The sequence below is a fragment of the Physeter macrocephalus genome, chromosome 16, assembly GCF_002837175.3.
Source record: "Physeter macrocephalus isolate SW-GA chromosome 16, ASM283717v5, whole genome shotgun sequence".
Taxonomy (NCBI): Eukaryota; Metazoa; Chordata; class Mammalia; order Artiodactyla; family Physeteridae; genus Physeter; species Physeter macrocephalus.
This window is the reverse complement of record NC_041229.1, coordinates 102,716,711-102,732,007: the sequence shown is the minus strand read 5'-3', so window position 1 is coordinate 102,732,007 and position 15,297 is coordinate 102,716,711. Positions and strand designations below refer to the sequence as shown.

The window sequence follows — 15,297 nt, the reverse complement described above, 5'->3', positions numbered from 1 at the left end:
CCTCCTTCAGCTCCTTCTCTTCCTCCTCCTCGGGCTCCAACCCCCCTTCCTCTCAGCCCTCCCTTATCTCTCGGGCACCTTCTCAGACTATCTCTCTAACTCACGGTGTCTCCCCGCCCCTCCCTCCGCAGACGCCGGGCCAACTGCGCGAGAGGACAAATTAGTAAAAGGCACAGTTGTCCCCGGGGAGGGGCCAGCGCCAGTCGGGGTGGGGAGGGCTGGGGCCCGGACGGAAGGGCACCGCGGGGGATGGGGAGGGAGAAGACAGGACAGGGGGTATTTTTAACCAGGGGCAACAGCTCGAGTTGCAGGGCCGGGCGGCCCCACCCCACGCGGCGCCCCCAGAGGGCATTCCCGGGAGTCCGGCCCGGCGGCGCCGCCGCCCGCAGCCCCGGGTCCATCCCCCCGGCGCCCCTCCTCCGCGGGGCCGCAGCTGTCCCTCCGCCCCCGGCCCCGCGCGCCCTAAGCGCGGGGCCGAGATTACCTCGGGCTGAGGCAGCTGCTCGGAGGAGGGGCCAGGCTGGCGGCGAGCCGACCCCTGCCGGACGCTCTGCAAACGGCAGCCCCACCCTGCCGGGTCCTCGCCGCAGCCCGGCTCCTGGGCAGGGCCGGCGGCTCGCCCCCACCCCACCCACGCCACCCCCGCGCCCTGGGGCGCAGGCTCCGGGCGCCGCCACCGCGCCTTAGCGGCTCCGGGCGCCGGGCGGGGCTCGGGAAACCGGTCCCCCACGCCCGGGCTGGCTGCATGACCTTGGGTGAGTCCCTGCCCCTCTCGGCCTTAGTTTCCCCATTCGCGCAGCGACTGTGATGAAATGAGGAACTGTGGAAGCCCATCTTTCTCTTGCTCTCTGAGGTGTCTTGAACCTGGAAATTGCGAGGCCGGCATCCCTGCCCTCTCCTCCAAGCCCTCCCTCCCCCATCCACCTGGGAATGCCCGTGTGCCGCTTTACCCAGGAGGCGGCGGGAGAGACTGCGAGCAGGACAGTAGGCCCAGTCGGGGCCCGGAGAGACCCCACCTCCCGAGATGCAGAAGGCGGAGCGCCGAGAAGTAGGAGGGAGCGAGACTGCAGCGGTCCGGTCCCCCAGCTCAGGGCTTTTGATTGACCTTGGGAGCCCCGACCCAGCAGGTCGAAGCCCTTATATGATGTACACACAAGCATTTTGTTGGGGAAACAGTGCATAGCCTTTCTAGGATTTGAGGGCCCATGACCCCAAGAAGGTTAAGAGCCACTGATCTAATCTGACTCCATTCTCACTCCTAGTTTACAGATGAGGAAACCTGAGGCCTAAGAGAGTGCGACTTGCTCAGCTCCTTCAACTGGTGAGTCAGGGCTAGAACCAGCTTCTGAGCTCTTTGCTGTTCACCACTGGGCATTAATGTGTCCAATCTTGACTAAACCCCGACAGGTCTTTGCCTAACAGAGACCCATGATTAAGGCAGACCAGCGCGTGCTAGAGGAGGCTGCTGTCCTCGTTCAGCTTTGGGGATTAAGGAAGGTGAATCCTATTGGAAAAGTCGGAATTAACTAGGCAGGTGAGGTGCTGGAAAGGGTGTTCTTAGCTGAAAGAACTGTGTGTGCAAAGGTCCAGAGGCTGGGGGAACACAGGCCAGTAAGGGGACTGGCAAGGTTCCTTGTGACTGGATCACAGGGAGCAGGGGCCTGGGAGAGGAAAGATGCTCTGGAGAGGTAGCAGAGGCCACCCCTCCCCTCAAAGCCCTCTGGCTCAACCTATGTGTCCCACAGTCCTCAGAATTACTTCCAGCAAACCGTCACTCCTGCTGACTGCGTTTGACTGTTCATGGGCAGTGACCACCTCCTGTATGTGCAAGGCACTGTGCTCACCTGGGCATAAGATGGTGAAGACCTATGGCCTTGGCTCCCTCTGAAGGAGGGAGACATCGCCTAAACTTTTAGACCCACGATTAATTGGGAAGAAGAATGGTGTGAAGGAAGCCCATAACTGAAGCCTTAGCTAATCTAGGTGTTAGAAGAGGCATAAATCAGACAAAGAGTGTTATGGCAGGGGTGGGCGAGATGCCAGTGAGGGGAATTAATTGCCTTGGCATATGGAGGAACTGAAATATTCTTAGTGCTGCTTGAGCACAGAGAGGGAAAGGGAGAGAAGAGGTGTGGCAGGTCTGGGTCGGCCATGGAAGATGGATTTTGTTCTACATAGAAGGCTGCTCAGATTTGTACAAATGAAGGAGAAGGATGCCTGGGAGTGGGTGGATCAAACTACGGAGGTGGTAGACACAAGTGGGAAATAGATGGATTTGATAGCTATTTAGGATACACTATATGAAAATGTAACTCCAACTGGATTATACACCTAAATATAAACTCTAGGACTATAAAACCTCTAGAAGAAAGCATAGGAAAAATCTTAGCAATCTTGGGCTTGGCAAAGATGTCTTAAATATGACACAAAAAGCTGAAACAATAAAAGAAAAACATTAAATTGAACTTTATCAAAATAAAACACTTTGTTTTCAAAAGGCACTATTATGAAAATGAAGAGACAAGCGACAGACTAGGAAATAATTGCAAATATATATATGTGTATCTGATGAAGGACTTGTATTTAGAATATATAAAGAACTTTTACAACTTAAAAAAATAATCCAATAAAAATGGTTGAAAGATATGAATAGACATTTCCCAAGAAGATACTGAATGGCAAATAAGCACATGAAAAAAATGCTTATTCACTGGGGAAGTGCAAATTAAATCAACTAGAAGGACCACCATTACAAACCTGGAATGGCTAAAATTAAAAAGACCGACCATGCCAAGTGCTGGCAAGGATGTGGAGGAGTTGGAACTCTCATACGCTGCTGGTGGGAATTCAGAATACCACCACTTTGTTAAACAGTTTGGTAGTTTCTTTAAAAGTTAAACATATATTCAGCAATAAATGGAAATAACCTATCAAGCTACCGAAAGACGCCAGAAGCTTAAATGCATATTGCTAAGTAAAAGAAGCCAGTATAGGGGCTTCCCTGGTCGCACAGTGGTTAAGAATCTGCCTGCCAGTGCAGGGGACACGGGTTCAAGCCCTGGTCCGGGAAGATCCCACATGCCGAGGAGCAATTAAGCCCGTGCGCCACAACTACTGAGCCTGCGCTCTAGAGCCTGCGAGCCACAACTACTGAGCCCACGTGCCACAACTACTGAAGCCCGTGCACCTAGAGCCCGTGCTCTGCAACAAGAGAAGCCACCGCAATGAGAAGCCCGCACACCACAGCGAAGAGTAGCCCCCGCTCGCCGCAACCAGAGAAAAGCCAGCACGCAGCAACAAAGACCCAAGGCAGCCAAAAAAATTAATTAATTTAATTAATTTTTTAAAAAAAGAAGCCAGTATAAGAAAACTATATACTGACAAGAGAAGCCACCGCAATGAGAAGCCCGCACACCACAGCGAAGAGTAGCCCCCGCTCGCCGCAACCAGAGAAAAGCCAGCACGCAGCAACAAAGACCCAAGGCAGCCAAAAAAATTAATTAATTAATTAATTTAATTAATTTTTTTAAAAAAGAAGCCACGTGCCACAACTACTGAAGCCCGTGCACCTAGAGCCCGTGCTCTGCAACAAGAGAAGCCACCGCAATGAGAAGCCCGCACACCACAGCGAAGAGTAGCCCCCGCTCGCCGCAACCAGAGAAAAGCCAGCACGCAGCAACAAAGACCCAAGGCAGCCAAAAAAATTAATTAATTTAATTAATTTTTTAAAAAAAGAAGCCAGTATAAGAAAACTATATACTGTATGATTCCAACTATATGACATTCTGGAAAAGGTAAAACTAGAGACAGTAAAGAGATCAGTGATGGCCAAGGTTTCAGGGAAGGTGGGGGAAGGGAGCACAGGGCATTTTTAGGGCAGTGAAACTCTTCTGTGTGATATTGTAGTGGTGGATACATAACATTATGCAAAACCCATAGAATGTACAACACTAAGAGTGAACCCTAAAGTAAACTATGGACTTTAATAACAATGTATCAATATTGGTTCAATTGTAACAAATATACCACACTAATGCAAAATGTTTATAGGAGAAACTGTGTGCAGGTGGGAAAAGGGATATGGGAATTCTCTACACTTTCTGAGCAGTTTTTCTGTAAACTTAAAACTGCTCTAAAAAAATAGTCTATCTTAAAAAAAGAAAAATAAAGTTAAATACACACCTACGACATGACCCAGCCATTCCACTCCTAGGCATGTACCCAAGGGAAATAAAAGCATGTGTCCACACAAAGACTTGTGTGTGAATATTCATAGCAGTTTTAATTGTAACAGCCAAAACTCGACACAACCAAATGCTCATCAACAAATTGTGAATGGATAAGCAAATTGTGGTGCGTATATATACAATAGAATACTACCCAGTAATAAAAAGGAACAACAATGGATGAAGCTCAGAATAATTATATTGAGTGTAAGAAACCAGACAAAAGTACATTCTTCTATATAATTCCATTTCTATGAAAATTCGAGGAAAAGGACGGCAATTTAGTGACAGAAAGCAGATCAGTGGTTGCCTGGAGGGGCTGGCAGGTGGGAAAGGGTGGGAGGGAGAGATTACAAAGGGGCTTGAGGAAACTTTTTTGGGTGATGGATATGTTCATTACCTTGATTATGATAATGGTTTCATGGGGGTATACATGTCAAAACAAAAATGTACCTTTTAAGTATACATAGTTTATTGTATGTCAACTATACCTCAATAAAGCTGTTAAAAACACCTATAGAACTTAGCCACTGATTGGATATGGCTCTTGGGAGATAGGGAGGAATCTGAGTGGATTAATGGTGTGGGGGACACTAATCTGGAGGGGATACTGGAGGATCAGGTTTGGGAGGTACCTTTGGGACCCACCCCCATCCAAGGGGAGATGCCTGGGGGTGGGACTAGCCCTCAGAATAGAGGTACAGATTTGGGAGTCACTGGCCATTGGTGCCACCTGCAAGAAGTACGTAGAGGCAGGGGACAGACACTTCATTCTGGACACAAAGATGCTTCATAAAGATGTCTGTTCTTAAAGTAATCTATAGATTTATCGAAATTAACGATTCTAGGGACTTCCCTGGCCGTCCAGTGGTTAAGACTCCACGCTCCCAGTGCAGGGAGCACAGGTTCCATCCCTGGTTGGGGAACTAAGATCCCGCATGCCGCGTGGCGTGGCCAAAAAAATAAAAAATAAAAAATTCTAACAGATTTTTAAAAATTCTAACAGATTGTTTGAGGGGAGGAGGGACTAGAAGAGCTGATTTAAACTTCATATGGGAAATTGAACAAGCAAGAATAGCCAAGAGGGGCTTCCCTGGTGGCACAGTGGTTAAGAATCCGCCTGCCCATACAGGGGACACGGGTTCGAGCCCTGATCCGGGAAGATCCCACATGCCGCAGAGCAACTGGGCCCGTGTGCCACAACTACTGAGCCTGCGCTCTAGATCCCGCAAGCCACAACTACTAAAGGCCGTGAGCCTAGAGCCCATGTTCTGCAGCAAGAGAAGCCACCACAATGAGAAGCCCGCACACTGCAACTAGAGAAAGCCTGTGCACAGCAATGAAGACCTAATGCAATGAAAAATAAATAAATTTAAAAAAAAAAGAGAATAGCCAAGAGACTCCTGAAGACAGGAGACTAACCCTACCAGATATTAAATCTAATCTGTAATAATTAAATGTAATGAAGAGAGGTACTGATACACAAAGATCATTGAAAGATAGAAAAACCTAGAAATAGATCCAAATGCATATAGAAATTTAGTATAAGAGCAGCAATTCAAATCTGTTGAGAAAAGAGGAGTTTTTCACTAAAAGGCATTAGGAAAATGGGCAGGAATTTTGTATATGATAAATTCCAGATGAACTCATGATTTAAATGTAAAAAATGAAAACAAGAATACAGCCAGCAGCTAAGGGAGACATTCTTTTAATCATCTCAGTGTGGAAAAGGTCTTTTAACTATGACACAAAACCCAGCAGCCACAAAAATTTATTTTACTACACTAAAAGATCTGCATAGCAAAGTTAAAATGATAAACCAAAGGAAATACTTCCAATTTACATCCTGAAAGGCTATTTTTCCTTATATGTGAGTCAGGTAGCAAAAACAGTGGCGAAATGGGCAAAGACAAGGGCAGTTCACAAAAAAGTAGACAAAGAGCTCTTAAACATATGAAACAATGCTTGAGCTCACTCAAAAAAAAGTACAAATTAAACCTTCACCAAGACACCATTTTCTACTTAGCAGTTGGCAAACAGAAAACAATCTGATACCTCACTGATTGGTGAGTGTTCTGGAAAACAGCCTTCACATGCTCTGCTAGAGGTTGGGGGGAAAGGGCAGTACAGGCATAGCCCCAACAGAGGGACATTTGGCAAAGTCCTTCAATTTTGACTTGGCCTTTGGCTGAACAATTCTTCTAGGAATTCACTCTACAGATACCTTTTCACATTTGAATAATGCTGTTCTTACAATGTCTTAGTGACTCTCTATAGCACTGTTTGGAATAGCAGAAGTGTGGAAACAAATGCCAATCAATAGGAAAAAAGATACATTATAGTACATCCACACAGAGGAATACTACACAGCTGTCAAAAGGAATGTGCAGACAAGGAACCATCTTTAAAATACATTGATAAGGGCTTCCCTGGTGGCGCAGTGGTTGAGAGTCCGTCTGCCGATGCAGGGGATGCGGGTTTGTGCCCCGGTCTGGGAGGATCCCACATGCCGCGGAGCGGCTGGGCCCGTGGGCCATGGCCGCTGCGCCTGCGCGTCCGGAGCCTGTGCTCTGCAATGGGAGGGGCCACGGCAGTGAGAGGCCCGCGTACCGCAAAAAAAAAACAAAACAAAACACGTTGATAAGTACACAGTGGGATGTATGGAATTCTCCCACTGGAGTGTTTTAAAAATGGGGGTGGGACATATATGCATATTTGGTGTGGTATGTTTTTTCTGACACCACGTCTCACACCAAATATGTTTTTCCCAGATACCAAATACATGCGATGGGTCCACACCAACTCTCCAACACCATCTAGGTGCCTACAATTCAGTTCGGACGCTAATTGCCAGAGTTAGCGCAGACCCCATGGGTTAAGGGCTCAGTTCCGCAAGATGCCAGCCACAAATGGAATGCGCAGGTGACCCATACTCCTGTCTGGCCGACTACAAGTTTGGGGATGCCCACGACACCCCTCCTCAGGCCTGATCATTCAGTAGAACACTCAGAACTCAGGAAGGTGCTTTACCTACTGTTAACGGTTTATTATAAAGGATACTCAGGAGTAGCCAAATAGAAGAGATTCAGAGGGCAAGATGGGGGGGGGGAGCCACCCTCCCCCAAACTCCACATCTCCAGTGCCCTGCCCCTCCTGGAGGAAGTAGGGAAGCTGAAAGTTCCCACCCTCTAGATCAGTTTTTCTGGTGATCAGTTTTCCCCCTATCCTGAGTAACCTCATTAGCATAAACTCAGGTGTGATCCAAAGGAGCTCATTATGAATAACAAAAGACACTCCTGTAACTCTGGAAATTCCAAGGGTTTTAGGAGCTCTGTAACAGGAGCCAAGGACAAAGACCAAATATGTATATTTTTATTACACCACATTTGGTTATATACATTCAGATTCTTTCTCTGGAAGGACAAGAATTATTACTTGCATTGCTTCCAGGAAGGGGAACCAGATGGCTGGGAGTCAGGGGTAGAAGGTGACACTTGGTGCAAAATTCAAAACATATATGTGAATATATTACCTATTTGAAAAACTCTTACAAATACTTTACAGTCCTTGTCTTGGCTTCTAATGTTTGCAGTCTCCAGGCTTTACCTCCTTACTTCTTGGGAGCCACTCATAGAGAGGCAGGGGAATCAGTCCAGATTCCTCTGCCACCTGACCCATTAGACTTCTCTGTCTTGTGTTCCGGCCACTCCCCAAACATACACCCCCCTCTAGCCTTTCTCTCGGCAGCAGTTCCCTCTACTAGTAACACCCACATTTGAGCTCTACTCTTGGAACCTAGTTCTAAACCCTTCTAGGATTAACTCATTCAAATCTCAACCGACACCCTTTTTAGTGTAATACCCATTTTACAGATGAGGCAGTAGAGGAGATTAAATAACAGGCTAAAGTCACACATAAACCTGGACTTTGAACTTAAGCTGTCCGGCACCAGAGACCAAGTCTTAATCACTACTCTGGACTGTCTTTCCAAGAATACTGTTCCTCACCACCAGCACCCCAACACCACCACCCGAGCATGGGCAAACCTGACATTGTTCACGGCCCCGTTCAAATGCCAGCTCCTCTGGGGAGTCTTCCCTGCTCCCCAATTAACAAACTTACTTTGCGGAAGGGAGAAGGGGGTCTTGTATTATAATAATTACGTTATATTCGATTGTCGCCCAGAGCAAGGACCAAGGCTCATTCCTAAATAGACCTGACCCTGCAGGCATTTCTAGACTGACAGTGGAGCCGTTTTCCTTTTGAGCATTTTTTTGTCCAGCAGGTTCCAGACCCTCTTCTAAGGACTGCATATACCTCATCTCATTTAGTCCCATCTGCACTGTGTGGATCTCACCATCCACAAAGATGTTAAAAAGGCGAAACAGGCTCGGGATGACTGGTCACGAATGGGAGGAGAGGAGCTATTACAGGACCTGTGCTCATGGGTCTCCAACCACTGGTACCTACACGTGGCAGATGCCCCTCTCCCGGTAGCTCCCTCCCTACCCCCACCCTGGGTCAGGGACCCAGACTAGGGCCTAAGCACAGTTGGTGTCCTGTGGACATGAATTTATTTGAGGAGTCAGGTCAGAGTGGGTACAAGTTGCAGGTTGGGAGGAAGGGGCAGGGGGCATGGGCAGCCCTGCCAGCCTGAGGCCAAGAAGACAGGAGGCCGGAGGGGCCACAGCCAGTAGAGCACTGGGTCAGCAGGCGAGCAGACGGGGGCCGTTCTTCACCCTGCGAATGTCAGCGCCGAGGGCACGGCAGCAGCTTTGAGAAGACTGGGGGAGGAAGGACGGAGAGAGGCTCAGAGGAAGCTTGCGAAGCCCAGGAGGCTAGGAGATGGCAGGGCCGGACACACGCCCAGGCGTGCTGGACCCCAGGCCCCTCCTTCCCATTCTGCGGGGCCCGCACCTGCCCCCCAGCTCCTCCCAGCTCCCCCTGCTGTACCCTACTCACTGTGGAGGGTGTAGGTGCCTGGCTCCAGTTGCAGCTGGGTGGGCAGGATAATGAGGAAGGCCCCACTCCAGGAGCCTCCAGCCACTGAGAGACAAGCTTGGGAGGGAGGGCGGTGCCGCTCAGGGTTTTGGGAAGGGCACTTGGATATGACAGGCAAGGGGCAGGGGTGGTGGCAGCGGTGGCTGCGGCAAGGGGGCAAGCCACACAGGGGACAGTGGGGTGGCGAGAGGCCGGGGCCCCGGGGGAGGGGGATCTGGGCCTTTGGGTAGCTCCTCTGAGCCCTGCCGTGGTGGGGATGCCTCTCCCGAGTCCAGGCCCAGTGGGTCGGCTCCTTGGCCATGACCTGGCATGAGAAGAGTGGATGGTTAATGGGAGGTGGGAGGTCCAGCCTCTTTCCCCCACCCCAGGGTGCTGGTGGGACCTCACCTCCTCACAGCTCTGGCGTCTCACAACGGCCCTGAAGCCCATCCGTGCCCACAGCTTGTCCCTCTGACACAGGAAGTCTGACACTCGACGATGCCAATCTTGGCCCAGGGCCCACAGAAAAATCACGCTTTTGGGGTCCTCCAGGTCTTCCTCCATGTCATTTGCAAGGTACCTGGCCACAGAGGCAGGGGGCAGGGAACAGAGGCCGTAAGCATCTGCCCTGCCCCCCCCGCCACTCCGAGTCAGGGTCCCCATCAAGCGCCCGGGCCACTCACAGTGCCAGGAACAGATTGCTGTGGGTGTACTCGCTGAGCTGCAGGTTGGCGCGCCGGAAGTAGACCAGCACCATGGCCAGGAGATACTGCAGACACAGAAATGGGGAGAGTTAGGGTGAGGCACTGGGTGGGGAGGGGCTGCGCCAGCCCCTTCTGCACCCAAGGAAGTTCTGGTGGGGCTAAAAAATCTGGGGTAAAATGGTGGGGAGGGGCCTGCAAAGACAAGGGTTAGAAGGGAGGCACTCCCTCCACCAGACCAGAGGACCCAACGAATTAGCAGCACCGGAGCCCCACTAATTCAATCTTCCCCAAGTGAGGCTGGCCTCTGCCCCCACTGTGCCCTCTCACCTTATCTGAAATCTGGAAACAGGGATCTTTGGAGAGGAAATCCTGGAGGAAACTGTGCTCTGGGGGTAGAGAGGAGAAACGGTAGACTGAGGTTACCACCCCCCCACACAAGATAAGAGGGGCAGTAGCCGTTCCAAAGCCTAAGCCTCCCCTGAACCCACTTTCTGACATGACACCCCCCACCTGCCAAACTGGGGTCACCTGAGAAGAGAAGGGACAGAGGCTGCAGGTGATTGCATGGGCAAGCTGAGATCCCGCCTCCCATACCGGTTCACGCTTGGTCCCCACAGCCCCTGCCGTGCCAGCCCCCAAGTGGACTCACCCAGAAGGCTGAGGAAGGCCTGGAGCTCCTGGTGCTGGCGGAAATGGAAAGACTCACCCCCCTCCCCTTGACGGCTCCAGCCCCTCAGCTTCACCTGGGTGCCAACCGCAGGGATTGTGGCAGGATCTTGGGCATCACTCATCTCTTGGGGGGTGGGGTTGGGTGAGGTGGGGTGGGACGGGGTGACCTGTAAATGAAGCAGCCCCAGGACTTAGCACCTACCCCATTGCCCCGCAGAAGTCAAGGGGATCAGTGTGCTGGCCTGACAGATGACCTCCAGGAAGTGGAGGCATGGGAAATGGAGAAATGGGGGCTCAGAACAGAAGGAACTGAGATGTGGCACGGCGGGCGGGGGGAGGGGGCGGGGATGGGGCCAGAAAAGCAGCAGAGTTCCTGGAGGCTACAGCACCCTCCCCCCTCCTCCTGGCACCCCAGACCAGGCCACAGAGGAAGAACAGCAGCAACAAGCACCTCTGAGGGCTTCCTAAGTGCCTGGAGCTGTGTTAAATGCTTTAAGGACATTATCTTATTTCATCCTGGTAAGTAGACCCATTTTTCAAACATGGAAACTGAAGCATGGAGGTCTCACGGCCACTTCAAGGTGGAGCCTGTCTGACCCCAAAGCCAGAGTTTAACGGCTCCTTCTTGTCTTCCACCTCACAACCACCCCTCACCCTTCACCAAAGCGGCAGCCCTGAAAGAACCACCAACCCTTTACCGCCCAGAGGGAAAACTGAGGCCCAGAGAGAGGAAGGTTATTGGACAAATACTGGGGTTTAGGGCAAGTTGAGGTGGGGCCACCTCAAACATTTTTAGCTACGAAGAGAGAGACTCCAACTATGGGGCTTGGGGGAGGGACCCCTCCACCACCCCTCGGTCAACCTAGGGGCCTCCATCTTGGTTCCCACAAGCAGCCCAGCCTCCCCCCTCCAGAAGCATTACCTGAGCTCAGGAGTTAACCTACAGCGTAACTCCAAGCCCAGCGAGCTCATTTATATAGCCCCAGGGCTGCCCCGCCCCTGCAGCCCTCCACCAATCAGGCCCCTTCCTGGGAAAGGGTGGGGCTTCTCGCCATCACCACCCACCTCTACTTGGAGAAAATCCAGTCAGTTTCCACCACTCGCCTCCCAGCTGCGGCTCCCCAAGGTAAGAGCTACTCCAAAGTCTCATCACCTACAAGAGGGGTGAAGGCAGGCTAGCTGGACCCCACAGCCTGAAAGGCAGCAGGAGTCCCTCTCGGCTCTTTACAAATGCAGAGCCAAGGCGCGGGGCGGGAATGCGACCGACCTGGGCTGCGGCGAGCGAGCGGCTGATGAGTAAGATGTGATTCAGGGATTGGGCCTTGCTGGGGAAGGGTCACTGGATGTGTCTGTGTTTGTTTCAGATCCAGGAATCCCCAAACCTGGGAGCCAGAGAGGAGATTGTCTTGGCGTGAGAATTCCCAGGGGCCACATCCCCCTCCCAAGGTCTTTTAGGGGTATGGGGAGCCTGGACAGCGGCTCCAAGGTGGGGGAGGAAGGCTTTGCCCAGGACCACCTAGCTCATCCTCTCCACACCGCCCCCCCCGGCCCCACCCCGCCACAGCAGACCTTAAGCCTTTTCATCTTCACTGGCTCAGTCAGTTGTATTGGACAGTCAGCACCTGCATTACTTTCCACATGTGACAGGTGACAGTTTTTCCCTATTTTTTTTTTACTGTGATAAAATACACATAACATAAATTTAACAGTATTTACTGCCTTAACTTTTTAAAAGAAATTTATTTATTAATTTTTGACTGCGTTGGGTCTTTGTTGCTTTCTCTAGTTGCCGAGAGCAGGGGCTACTCATTAAGGCGGCTTCTCTTGTTGCAGAGCACGGGCTCTAGGCACACGGGCTCAGTAGTTGTGGCGCATGGGCTTAGTTGCTCCGCGGCATGTGGAATCTTCCCAGACCAGGGCTCAAACCCGTATCCCCGGAATTGGAAGGCGGATTCTTAACCACTGCGCCACCAGGGAAGTCCCTGCCTTAACATTTTTTAAGTTCACACTTTTAAGTACTCACTAAATGCCTCCCCATTTCAAAACCTTCAACTGAGGAGTTGGGGGCTAAGAAGGAAAGAGAATATATAAAACTCAAAGTCATCGGACAGGATAGCCGTGAGATTCACTTGAAAATGACGACACACCTCAAGAAACTCAAAGAATCAGAATGTCAAAGACAGGGAGTTCCCATGAATTCACTCAGGTTTCTCTTTGAAGCTCAGAGAATTGCTGATAATCACACTCCAAAAGAACTGGGAATGGAGGGAGCAGATGTGATTGAAGTTTATCGGGAACAAACGGGTGCATTCAACGGTTTCGATATTCTTAATTTTTGTTCTTTTCCCGTGATCCTTTTTTATTTTTAAAAATAGTTCCTTGTAATGTGGTGTTCAAAGCAGAATTGAAAACTGGCACCCCGTCTCTTTAAAACATCTGGTCATTTGAATTCTAGTGCCCACCAGGGAAGTCCCTCATCCTTTCCTTTTCTTAACATTGTTTTTCACAGAGAAGTCTTTCATCTTGATGATGTGAAATTATCAATTTTTTTTTTTTTGGTATGGATTGGGGGAGGGAATTCCAAGGCAGGAGTCTCCCATCCCCCAAGACCTCAAGAAGCCCCAGAGAGTAGACAAAACCCAAGAGAAGAGGCAGCCAAAGGCAGGCCACTGTAGAAGAAGGAGCCAGAGGCCTGGGGCTTCCAAGCTGCCCTGGTCAGATGTGTAGGAGGCCACGCTAGGGCAGAGAGGCCTGTGGGTGGGGAGGTGGGCAGGGCATGGGAGTTGTAGATGGTGGGGATGAGCCCTGAGTGGGTGTGGCCAGAGGACTGCCATAGATCACAGATCCAGGAGGCAGAGGGCAGCCACCCTCTCAGGCCTGGTTCTGGCGCCCCTTGCCTCTGCACACCCTCCCTGATTTGCTCCCTGAATTGCCTCATCTATTCCACTGGCAGTGAATCCCTCCAGGGGTTCCAAAGTTTCTCCCAGCCCTAATGTTCCTCCAAGTCCACACCTGTACCTCCAGGTGCCTCTTGGACATCTCCACTTGTTTTCTCCAGGTACCTCATTATCTGTCCCCAAGAACCTGTTCCTTCCTCAGTTTCCCCATCTACTTACCAATAGTTGATCAGAAATTAAAAAAACAAACAAACAAACCTGAGAGTCATTGTTTTTAAGTAAACTTTTTATTACAGCACAGCAGCCAGACAGTAAAGTGCACAGATCAGAAATAACTAACTGGGGACTTCCCTGGTGGTCCAGTGGTAAACAATCTTCCTTACAATGCAGGGGACACAAGTTCAATCCCTGGTCAGGGAACTAAGATCCCACATGCTGAGGGGCAACTAAGCCCGAGTGCCGCAACTACTGAGCTCGCACGCCTCAACTAGAGAGCCTGTGTGCTGCAAACTACAGAGCCCACGTGCTCTGGAACTTGTGTGCCACAACTATAGAGCCCAGGCGCCCTGGAGCCTGCACGGGCCACAACGAGAGAGAAACCTGCACGCTGCAACGAAGAGCCCGCACACCACAACTAAGACCTGATGCAGCCAAAAATAAAAATAAATAAATAAATAATAAATCTAAAAAAAAAAACTAACTAACTGGCTCGGGAATTCCCTGGTGGTCCAGTGATTAAGACTCCGTGCTTTCACTGCCGAGGGCCCAGGTTCGATCCCTGGTCGGGGAACTAAGATCCCACAAGCTGCGTGGCACCGCCAAAAGAAAGAAAGAACTGGCTTGATGAATTTTCAGAACACTCCCGTGAAGCCAGCACCAGATGAAGAAATAGCACATCACAGCAGCCCCTCATGACCCCTCCTAGGCTCCAGTCCTCCCCCCACCGCCAAGATTAATCACCATTCTGGCCTCTATCATCATAGTTAGTTTTGCCTGTTTTTTTTTTGTTTGTTTTTTGTTTTTGGCTGTGTTGGGTCTTTGTTGCTGCACGCGGGCTTTCTCTAGGTGAGGCGAGCATGGGCTACTCTTAGTTGCAGTGTGCGGGCTTCTCATCGTGGTGGCTTCTCTCGTTGCGGAGCACGGGCTTTAGGCGCACAGGCTTCAGTTTTGCAGCACGTGGGCTCAGTAGTTTTGGCTCACGGGCTCAGTAGTTGTGGCTCGCAGGCTCAGTAGTTGTGGCTCGTGGGCTTAGTTGCTCCACAGCATGTGGGATCTTCCCGGATCAGGGCTCGAATCCGTGTCCCCCGCACTGGCAGGCGGATTCTTAACCACTGCTCCACCAAGGAAGTCCCAAGTTTTACCTGTTTTAAAACTTGATGTAAATAGAAGCACACAGTAGGTCTGCTTTGGGGGGAGATTCTGTCAGGCTGCTTCTTCCTTCCCCTCACTGGGCAGTGTTCTCTCAGATGAGTATTCGGAAGTATTTCTACCTTCTTTCTTGCCCCCAACATCAAATTTATCGCCGAATCTTATGGATTCTAGCTCAAAAATCTCTCTCTAATCCATGCCTGCCTCTCCTCCCCACTGCCTCCCTTGGCCAAAGCGGCCTCATCTCCTGCCTGGACTACGTCAACACTCCCCTAAACAGTCTCTCAACTTCCTGTGCTCCCAGCTCTTTCTAGAGCTGGAATGATCTTTTAAAAATAGTCCTTTTAATAAAGCACAAAGTTTTAACTATAGCACTTATTTGATCACTGTCTGCAATCGTCTTGCTTCCTTATTTACAATACTTACTTCTCATGCGTTCTTCCCACCAGGTCA

General features: G+C 50.5%; 1 protein-coding gene across 1 annotated transcript; it reads right to left on the bottom strand.

Moving 5' to 3' along the window:
- Nucleotides 1-8,790: 8,790 nt before the first annotated feature.
- On the bottom strand, nt 8,791-11,684 carry SPDYC (speedy/RINGO cell cycle regulator family member C). The gene is made up of 7 exons (XM_007117431.4): nt 11,645-11,684; nt 10,560-10,746; nt 10,238-10,296; nt 9,890-9,975; nt 9,615-9,786; nt 9,189-9,531; nt 8,791-9,010 (listed from the first exon to the last, which is right to left on the bottom strand). Exons 2-7 carry the CDS (start codon nt 10,699-10,701, stop codon nt 8,976-8,978), a joined length of 837 nt encoding a protein of 278 aa, XP_007117493.2. The 5' UTR covers nt 10,702-10,746; nt 11,645-11,684; the 3' UTR covers nt 8,791-8,975.
- Nucleotides 11,685-15,297: the final 3,613 nt, after the last annotated feature.